The 11,127-nt window shown below is 38.5% G+C and overlaps 1 protein-coding gene across 1 annotated transcript in view; it reads left to right on the forward strand.

Annotated features, from left to right (window-relative positions):
- PSMD1 (proteasome 26S subunit, non-ATPase 1) overlaps positions 1 to 11,127 on the forward strand; it is a 112,684-nt gene that overhangs the window by 29,325 nt on the left and 72,232 nt on the right. The window contains exons 14-16 of the mRNA XM_049888432.1: positions 63 to 259; positions 4,608 to 4,703; positions 5,874 to 5,938. Coding sequence (XP_049744389.1) covers positions 63 to 259; positions 4,608 to 4,703; positions 5,874 to 5,938 — 358 coding nt within the window. The remainder of the gene's footprint in view (positions 1 to 62; positions 260 to 4,607; positions 4,704 to 5,873; positions 5,939 to 11,127) is intronic.

Here is an 11,127-nt window from a genome sequence, read left to right on the forward strand (position 1 = left end):
ATGTTTTATTGACTATACACATATTTGACTCATTCTTTACTGGTTTATTTTTTACTTACTAGGGGAAGCAGCTGGTCTGGCCCTCGGCCTGGTTATGCTGGGTTCTAAAAATGCCCAGGCAATTGAGGACATGGTTGGCTATGCACAAGAAACTCAGCATGAGAAGATTCTTCGTGGTCTTGCAGTTGGCATTGCGTTAGTGATGTACGGGAGGATGGAAGAGGCTGATGCTCTCATTGAATCTCTCTGTCGGGATAAGGTGAGACCACATACTATCTCTCCTCTTCTCCCCTGCACACTCTCTGTCCAGTTACCTCCAGCATTTACAGAAAAACTTACCTTTACTGGAAATGAACTTTATTCCCATCAGAATTCATGGTACATCGTTGATAAAACTTCTTACAAGACACTTGAGTCTAATAGAATTTAGGAATGAAAAACACTGGTTAGAAGAGATGAAAGGGATTTGAGGATTTTGAATTCAGACAAGGCTGCAGACTCGGGATTTTTTTCCTACAGGCAGATCCAGAAAAGTTCTTTAGGAATTTACAGATTTATCTGTTTTAGAATTAATGTTTTTGGAATGATTTCATAATCATTTAATAAGTTATAAAGTATATTTCTTTTTTTTTAATCCAAGAACAATACCAGTCTTCATGCCTATTTACTTTGTTGAGGTTTTTTATTCCATTGTCTTTTGTTTTGTTTTTACAGTGGTACTGTGTATGGTAGTCAGTAGTGAGTGATGTTGTTATTAGGTGCTGTTGAGTTAGTTCCAACTCATAGCCACCCTGAGTACAACAGAACAAAACACTGTCTGGCCCTGGAACATCCTCACAATCATGCTATGTTTGAGACAATTGGTGCAGCCACTGTGTCAGTCCATCTCATTGAGGGTCATTCTGTTTTTTGTGGACTCACTACTTTACAAAGCATGATGTTCTTCTGTGGGGACTGGTCCCTCCTGGTAACACGTCCAAAGTACATGCGACCAACTCTCGCTATCCTTACTTCTAAGGATTAGGCATTCTGGGTGTACTTCTTCCAAGACCGATTTTTTTCATTCCTTTGGCAGTCCATGGTATATTCAATAACCTTTGCCAACACCGTAATTCAAAGGCATCAATTCTTCTTCAATCTTCCTTATTCATTGTCCAGCTTTTGCATGCATATGTTGCAAATGAAAATGCCATGGCCTGGGTCAGGGGCACCTTAGTCCTGAAAGTGACGTCTTTGCTTTTTAACACTTTAAAGAAGTCTTTTGCAGCAGATCTGCCTGATGCAGTACATCATTTAATTTCTCAACTGCTGCTTCCATGGGCTTTATGTTGATACCTGGTTGCTCTGTCCTGTGTTCTAGTCTTGTGTTGTTATTGATTTTGTAGCTGGAGGACTCCTTTAGTATTTCTTGTAATTTTGGTTTGATTTTTACAAATTCCTAAACTTCTGTTTATCTGGAAATGCTCTAATTTCACCATCATATTTGAGAGGCTATTTTGCTGGATATATAATTCTTGGCTGGCAGTTTTTTTCCTTCAGTGCTTTATATATATATGTCACCCCTTTGTGTTCTTGCCTGCATGGTTTCTGCTCAGTAGTCAGAGCTTAGTTTTATTGACTCTCCTTTGTAGTGACTTTTTGTTTATGCCTAGCTGCTCTTAAAATTCTCTCTTTACCTTTGGTTTTGGCAAGTTTGATTATAATACGTCTTGGTGACTTCCTTTGGGATCTACTTTCTCTGGGGTTCAGTGAGCTTCTTGGATTGCTATCTTCTCATTTTTCTCATATCTTCTCATCTTTCACTGTATCGGGGAAGTTTTCTGCCAACAATTCCTCAGCAATTCTCCCTGTATTCTGTTATCCTCTCTTTTTCTGATACTCCAGCCACTCGTAGGTTATTCCTCTTGTTACAGTCCCACATAATTCTTAGGGTTTCTTCATTTTTTGTAATTCCTTCATCTGATTTTTCCTCAAATAAGTTGGTGTCAAGTGCTTTAATCTTCAGTGTCACTAATTCTGACTTCCATTGCCTCAATTCTGCTCCTATGACTTTCTGTAGAGTTATCCAACTCTGAAATTTTATGTCAGTCTTTCGAATTTCTGTTTGCTGTCTCTCTGTGGATTCTTGCAGCCTGTTAAATTTGTCGTTATGCTCTCCTATTATCTTCTTAAGTTCCTCTCTTGCTTTGTCTGTGTGTTCCTTGGCTTGTTCTGTGTTTTGCCTGATCTCCTTCCTGATCTTTTGAAGAGTTCTGTATTTTAGTCTTTTGAGTTCTACCACTGATAATTCTAAGAAGTTATCTTCCCCTGGAAGGTTTCTTGATTCTTTGTTTTGGGCACATGCTGAAGCCATCATGGCGTTGTGTGTTCCTTGGTTTGCTCTGTGTTTTGCCTGATCTCCTTCCTGATCTTTTGAAGAGTTCCGTATATTAGTCTTTTGAATTCTACCACTGATAATTCCAAGAAGTTATCTACCCCTGGAAGGTTTCTTGATTCTTTGTTTTGGGCACATGCTGAAGCCATCATGGTCTGCCTCTTCATGTGATTTGATATTGACTGTTGTCTCGGAGCCATCAATTATTTATTTTATGTTTGCTTACTGTGTCCTAGTTTCATGTTTTATTTTGATATGTCCATATAGGCTTGTCATATGAACTAGTTTGATTATTGGTGTCTTTGATGTTCACACATCCTGTCTCCAGGTGGCTACTGTCCTGGGTGGGCAGGGATGATTGGAGTAAGCACAGGTATCTGGCTGCAGTAGGGGATCACACATTGAGCAAATTAGGGGGCTGACAGCTGTCCCTGAGTGTGGGTGAAAGGCATGTCCCTTTTTTTTTTCCCAGCACCTGGACTTGGGCACCCAGTGCTGTTGGCTATAAAGACTGGGAGTCTCCACTTATTCTTGGACCCCTGTCATGGGTGGCTAGGTGGAATAGGTGGAGCCACCAGTCCTCAGGCCCCTAATATGGGTAGGTGAGGACCCTGCATAATGGGCAGGGTGGTGTCATATGTCACAAATCTGCTACTCCCCCTTATAGCAGGTGCAGATGAAAATAGGCTTCAGGGATATATCCTGTTATACTGTGCTAACAAGGGCCTGCACTGTTGAAACGGGCTCACATAGGTCTATGCAGGGGTGAAAGGCATTCAGAGTCTGTGGACCCCTTATGCCTACGTCTGGGCAAAGGGGCTGTGTCTGCCCTGGGTTCCTAGCTTAGGGGAGCTGGCAGATTATTTTTTCCTGTTTGTTAATTTGTTCCCTTTCCAAAGCTGGGAGAATGGCTCAGGGCATGTGACGGGTCCTACTTCCAGCCCAGGGAGCGTAGGAGCCACTAAAGCCGGACTGGGACCTGGAGCAGAGCAAGGAGGGGCCGGGTAAATGGGAGAGAGTTACCTCCCAAACGGGGCAGTTTGATCCGCGTGTGGTAGGTTAGACACTTGTACTTATCTAGCGCCAGTTGAGCGCTGTTTCTCACTAGTTCTGGAGGCTTGAGCAGACTCTCTGCCATTCAGTCTCTCCCGATGTAGAAAATGTGTCCTGAGTGCCACTATTGCCTCACCATGTGTGTGCCAGCCAATCCATCCTGCAGTGTGCCGGTGCCAGCCAGGTCAGGTCTGGCAACTCCTCGCTGCTTCTGAACTGTCTCTCGATCCCCCTGCTGTTCAGTCCGATTTCTCAACTTTGATGTTCAGGGCTCCTAGATTGTCATATATAATCGATTCACTTGTTTTTTCTGGTCTTTGTTGTAAGAGGGACCACAGGAAGCATCTGACTACTCCACCATCTTGGCCCTGCCTCCCGTGGGAGTTGATTGTGGATCCAAGTAAAATGAAATCCTTGACAACTTCAAAAGTATTTTCTCCAGTTACCATGATGTTGCTTATTGGTCCAGTTGGGAAGATTTTTGTTTTCTTCATGTTGTGGTTCATACTGAATGTGCTAGTCTTTGGTCTTGATCAGTAAGTGCTTCAGGTCTTTGCTTTCAGCAAGCAAGGTCGTATCATCTGCATATCACAGGTTGTTAATGAGCCTTCCTCCAATCCTCGTGCTGTGTTGTTCTTCATACAGTCCAGCTTCCGGATAGTGATACTGTCCTGTATTATCTGGAAAAAAATAACACCCCTGCTATAGTTTATAGCTATAATTACTAATTAGCTTTTTGCGCTATCAGACTCCATATCTCTTCCACTTAGTGCTAGTTCCCAAGAATTAAATTTTGAGGAAAAGGTGAGTTAGATAGGGAATTAGAAGTCAGCTTCTTTCTTGTTTGTTTGGCAAATGAAAATTGAGTGTCATAGAGCTGCGGGCATTGGCATTGACTTGCGTATTTGCTGCCTAAAAAGTGTGAGGCAAGACAGGCATGTTGTATAGGATATTGGGAATTAAGAGCAGTTATTTCGTCCGGTATTAGAGTCGGAACACTTCTCCATTTAAAAAAAAAAAAGAAACCTTTTCTACCAACCACAAAATAGTTCTCCTTGAGCTTATTATCCTTTTTTTATCTAAAACCAGCTTTCTTGGTAGTGCCACTGTGTCTATTAGACTGTAGAAGTTACTGTTTGAAATAAAAGTTGATGTTTGATGTTGAATTATTCTTTCTTAGGACCCAATTCTTCGACGGTCTGGAATGTATACCGTAGCCATGGCTTATTGTGGCTCGGGTAACAACAAAGCTATTCGACGTCTGCTCCATGTTGCTGTAAGTACCTTGACCTTTCTTGGGGGTACGGGTGAAGGAAAGGTTTGCAGATGGACAATAGTAAATGTCTAGGTGGCTGCAGCACTCACACCTCATGACCACCAGCAGAGGTCTCAGGTTCAGATTCTCATTCATTGGACATGATAGACCATAACCTAGCACCAGGGTCACTTGGCTTTTCAGAAGAACATAGAACAGGATAATAGCACATCAGCATGAATGGAAGGCCGTAAGGCACAAGACCATGTGGGTATGTGCAGCCACGCTAGAATAGCCAAACTTAGTATACAGTAGGAACCACTTTTTCTAGCTCATGAATTTAGCTTCCAGGCACCCCTAAGGGATGTGCTCTCTTATAAGAGACTGCATAGGAAAGCCAAAGCCTGTGTTTTCCAACAGGCTGTATCTGTTCATAGCTCTCCCGATCCATATGTAGTTTATCAGTAAAATAAATAATGTTGCCTATTGCCTTAATTTGGAAACCCTGGTGGCACAGTGGTTAAGTGCTACTGCGGCTGCCGACCAAAAGTTTGGCAGCTCAAATCTACCCGGCGCTCCTTGGAAACCCTATGGGGCAGTTCTATTCTGTCCTATAGGGTCGCTGTGAGTCAGAATTGACTCAAAGGCAGCAGGTTTGGTTTTTGGTTTACTGTCTTAATTCAGTAGGTTTCTAGGGTTATGGTTCTGGGAGAAGGTAAACCCAAAGTCATCTTCCCATGGAGAAAAGGGTTAGAACTGTTATTAATTCTTTCTTCCCAGAGATATTCACATCCCACGATAAATTTATTAGTAATTTTTCCTCGATCAGAGTGATGTGTAATGTGTTCTAAAAATGTATATTTTGCTTGAATTTAGGACATACTTTTTGGAAAAAACATCAAAAGAATGGTTAGATTTTCTTTCTATCTCATAAAAACTGTAATCCAGCTGACTAGCCTTTAAAAAATACCCCTGAATCTTAAACCTCACCAAGTTTTAGAGGCTTTTAAGCCCTATTACCAAGAGATTTTCAAATGAGTATTTCTTAATTGGGAAAAGACATTCCAATAAAGGAATAATATACTAATGATGTCTGATTTACGTTTGAGTGATGTAGGCCTCTCATATCAGCTTGGTCTAGTAATAGAAGGAATGGTGTAATGTAATCAGCTTGAAACACTTTCCCTCCAGGTAAGCGACGTTAATGACGATGTCAGAAGAGCGGCGGTAGAATCGCTTGGGTTCATTCTGTTCAGGTAATAATTTCTGACTTCAAATTCTGTGTATATTCCGTTTCTTTTTGTAGTCAGTAAATAAACAGAAGCTAAATACCTGAAGAATGTATCTAGGATCAGAGCGAAGACCATTTAATAATAAGATTAATATTCATCTGAAGAACGAAGTAAATCTTGGGGTCTGAGAACTGGTTTGAGGAGTCGTAAAATGATTTAATCATTTTTTTAATTTTTTCTTGACATTCTACTTATTTGTTTAATTTTTTTTAAGTTCAAATAACACATTCTCTAGTACTCCCCTTTTCAGGTATATTGATAATTAAAATGGGGTGTTATTTCTTACGTAGGTTTTGTAAAGTTCTTGAAGCTCTTTAATGAGAGTAAAAGATAACAGGCCTTGTTTAAATAAAGAAGGGTGAAATTTTTTCAGATTAAAAAATATTATTTTGAATTTGCAGATTTGGAGTTAAAGTGTATCATAAGAAATCCTTGGCAGTGTAGTATATTTGTGATGAAGAGGACGCCCTCTGGAACCAGTGTGCCTGGGTTGAATCCTGGCTTAACCACTTACTAGGCTGTGTAACTTTGGGCAAGCTACTTAACAGCCTTGAGCCTCAGTTTCCTTATCTGTAAATGGGAATAATAATAGTACCTGTCTAAGAAGGTTGTTGTGAGGGTTGAGCAATTTAATGTATCTAAACCCCATAGAACAGTGGGGCGCTCGTAAGCACTATTTAAGCATGTGTTAGTAGAGATAGCTATAGTAGCTCTAGTTGTAGTTGCGGTGCTGGTAGAAGTACTGCTACTTCTTCCAGTAGCTCTCCTTACTGTCTCTTTAGCTCCACACTCAAATACCAGTGTTTCTTTCAGTCTGAGGGGCTCTGTCTTAAAATACAGTGAAGGAAATTCAAAGTACTTCTTTTAGCTTTATTTGGACACTAATAGGTTATTTGTGTTATACATTATCTGTGATGAAATTAAGTTCCTAAGAGGCATGTTAAGTGAGTCTAATCTTTTGTCCTTTTAAACCCTATTAGAAATTTTCTACCCCAAGTTCCCTGGGACTGAAGCTCTGTTGTAAACATGGTAATTTGATTCAACAAATATTTATTGAATATCTGTTGTGAACTGGTTGCCGCAATCGCTCTATAACATCCCAGATAGGAAGTCATCCATTTACTGTAAAATGTTTTCTTCTTGTTGTGGATGAAAACGTTGAATACAACAGAGCAAAGCACAGACCATATAACATGCTGATAGGTTTCTCCATACACTTGCCAGTTCTTTTGAATGAGGTGTTCAACCAAATACTAATCTCCTTCACTGTATTATTTTCCAATCGTTAGTACTTGTTTAGCTTATTCACAAAGACAATGTAGAGTCTTGACTAAGTCCTAGAGATAGATATTATTTACCTAGATCTACAAGTCTGGTACGGCCAAAACAGGAAATGTGATTAGTTGGGTATGATTATTTCTTGGCAATGGCAAGTGTTCCTTGCTTCCTTTTGTAAGATATGACATAGTAGACCTCACACTGTTAATTTTTTGAATCCTCTTTTTTTCCCCTTTGTAAACAAAGGGATAGTTAGTCACATTTACAGTCTTTTTGTACCTTTCTCATTTTTGTTTCTCCTCCAAAGTTCGTCAGCACTGGTTCCATAATTACATCCAGGGAGGTAATTCATTTAGTTTAGAGACTTGAATTCATTTAAGGCATCCAGGCTTAATGTCTCTTCACCTATTTTGCATTTTGATCAGTCTTAACAACATTACTTTTTCTCTTTACAAAAATCATTCTCTGAGAGAACAGACGGAAACAGAAGCTGAGCAGCCGTGTTTCCTTCCTGTCTTTAGCATGCCATTTTAGCCAAGCTGTGACTCTCCTTCCCTGTTGCTCTAGAGTTTAGGCACAGTTGGGTGGTGGGAGGAGGTTTTGTCCTTTCCATCCAGAAGTATGTATTTTTCTTTATCAGGGAACTAGATGATTTGGTACGGGGAGTATATTCTTCCAGATGTAACCTTAGGAACTGTTGAAGTGTGTGAGGAATCCTACTCAGGATGTTTTGTTTTTTCCATGTCTGCTGTTAATTCTTCGTATTGGCTGTGATTTTATATTTCATATTAATACAAATCAACCGCCTGAAGTGTATATTCTGCCACATATAAAGTTAATGGGTTTCATGAAAACTTTTTCTTTTCCTTCTTAACTGACAGTGCTTTTCTTTCTAGTTAACAAAATTAATTTCTGCCCTTAACATCCGCTGTAGCTCATACACGTGCTGAGTGGCCAGCTTTAGCACCAGATGTCTCCCTTGAGCTCTTTAGGCTTCGCTAAGTAAGTTCTCTACTGCCTAGGATACTTTTTTTTTTTCCTGTCCTTTTAAATGGGGTAAAAATGTATATAACAAAGCCTTTGCTTTTTCAACCTAGGATTTTCTTGAAGTCAGCTAATGAGTTTATGTTCTCGTTAGTTCTGAGGGACTAGTCTGAATTCCTTTTTCATGATTCTTATAAGTAGGAACTGAAAACATCTTTAGAGGTGATTTTGTCTAAAACTTACAAAGAAAATTAAATTGAAAAATTAATTAACTTATCCAAGGAGCTAGAGTTAAAACCAAGTTTTCTCTAAATTTTACATTAGTGCCATTTCCCTAGAGTGAGAATTTTTAAAGGTGAAAGCAACTGAAAAATCAATCATTATCCTCATTTTTTTAAAGATAGGGTAATTGAATCCCAGAATAGTTAACAGCATTCCCATTGTCGTAGAGCTGAGACTCAAAACAGATCTCGTGATAGCCGTGGCAGTGCCCTCTCCACCATGCATTTGTGGCATCATTTACCTTTTTTCCCGTTTTATTATTTCTTTCCCTTTAGATGAATCTTTTTAAATGACTTTGCAGACATTTGGTCTTCTTGAACCATGTTTTAAGGCTTTATTAATTTTTTTAGCTTATTTTTAAGTGTACTTAATGGACAAGAATACTAAAAACATGTCAGTAAGCACTTCAACAACAAAGATGAAGTTGTCTCTGTGGGAAACTAAACAGTTCTCGTATGTATTATCTTCTTTCATCTCAGGGTAGTCCTGTCCTTCTTTTTCCTAATATTTGTGGATTGTTATTTGTTCCTAATATATATGATAAAAGTAAATTATTAAATTGAAAACCATTTTTGCTAAATCAAAGTGAACCTAGCACATTAATTTTTTACCTAAAATTTGACATAAATAAATGAATCTTTAATGGATAATCCCTTAAGAAATGGGTGATTATTAGGCTTATTGTTATCAATGTAATGGCAGATTTTAGTATTAAACAACTGTGCTTGGCACTGATTGGAACACATTTGGAAGTGTATAGAATCTGAATTCTTTTAACTTGTATTGGAGGAAAATGAAGAAATTAGCCAAAAGAAGCATTAGTCTTTTCATATTGAAATTAAGTTACTGTGATGGTGAACAAGTTGATGATTTAATACAGATGTTTCCCAGAATGAGACCATCTTGGTGGTTCCTGATCATCTTTGCTGTGACTTGGCTATTATAATATGAAACTAGATACTTCTCAGTGTATACATTCATGTATTTTCAGATATTGGTGTATCTGGCAAGGTAAGAGAGAGATTCTTGGTGCAGATATTTTTTAGACCCTAAAAAATTATTTTTTCAATATAAAGATGCAGCAGCATCATAGATCCTTAAAAGTTGAAGGAACCCTAGCTGTCAACCAGTTGCCACTCAGTGTGAATCGTTTTTACTATATCTTTGGTCACAATTTGATATCTTAATTTGATACATATTCTGTGTCCTGTTCTCTGTTTCTGCTTCAGTATCTTTGTGTTTATTATGTTCTGAGTGTTGTGGCTTTTCCTTTGTCTTTTATTATTCTTTTCCTAGACCTTTGTTTTTCCTACTTCGTCAGTCAGCAATAATATGGAATAAAATGAAATTTTCTTTTCAAAATTGTTTAGTAATTTAAAAATAGAGTTTAGAAAGGTACCGAGGTCTGCAGTCATAAATAATTCCAATTTGTCCTGATAAATGAAGAGAAACTGGGCGCCTTCATTGGCTCTGTTGTGTTATGTTGCTTTGTTGCTACCAGAAGAATGCCAGCGAATTAGAGTGGCCCCTTGAAGTGCTCCAGAAGGCTCCAGTGAGGTAGGAAATTAATACTGGATAACAACTGTGCCTTTTTTCAGGATCTTCAGGTCTAGACGGTTAGAGTTCTGGTGCTTTTAATTCATTTTGTCTTAAAAAGCTGCTGTCCCCTTAATCCAATTAGCATTCTCTAAAAAGGAACTGAGGCTCCGTGCTGGGTAAAATATGCTTTATATCAAGCAGAAGGCATGGTAGACTCTGAAAATCCTTTTGAATTTGTAGGAAAAATACTTTAAAAGAGAAATGGAGTTGTTCAAAGCCTGATGATTTTCTTTTGTTCTTTAAATGCCATATTACTTTATTTAAAAGGCATTGGTATCTGCAGACTTCACGCTCTGTAAACATTTTAATTGCTGAAGTAAGAATGGGTGTGTTGTCAAACTTTCCTATCCCATTCTGGCTACTATTAGAAGCCCAGTTCTTCTAATTCTTTCCTATTGTTTTACTATTTGAGAAATTCTTTGGAAGAGTTAGAGTCTATTCCTTATTTTTAGAAAGTAAGACTATTAGCATCTTTGTTATGACAGGGATATTTAATTGCTGAGATTTTGTGTGTATGTGTATGTGTGCTTTAGATGGCTTACAGAGCAAAGTAGTTTCTCATGAAGCAATTAGTACACATATTGTTTTGTGACATTGGTTGCCAACCCCACAATGTGTTGACACTCTCCCCTTCTCAACCTCGGACTCCCCGTTACCAGCTTTCTTGTCTCCTCCTGCAGTCTTGTCCTTTCCCCTGGGCTGCCATGCCCATTTAGTCTTGATTTGTTTTATGGGCCTGTAACCACTGAGATTTGCTTTAAGAATATAGATTTATTGAAATTGTTTTGAAGGAGGAAATACCAGTTATGTATCAAAGTGATAAGAATTTTGTGCTGTGTTGTACATTTTCAGAATTAGTTGATATTGGAGTTATATTTCATTTTCTAAAATCTTACAGAAATACTAGAATGCTGTCATTAATTATAGAAAGATCTCTGTTAACTGTAAGCAAGGATTTTTTTTCCCCAGAAATTAAGTAGTTTGTGTATGTGTACTGTTTAAACACACAT

The sequence above is a fragment of the Elephas maximus genome, chromosome 6 (assembly GCF_024166365.1).
Source record: "Elephas maximus indicus isolate mEleMax1 chromosome 6, mEleMax1 primary haplotype, whole genome shotgun sequence".
NCBI lineage: Eukaryota > Metazoa > Chordata > Mammalia > Proboscidea > Elephantidae > Elephas > Elephas maximus.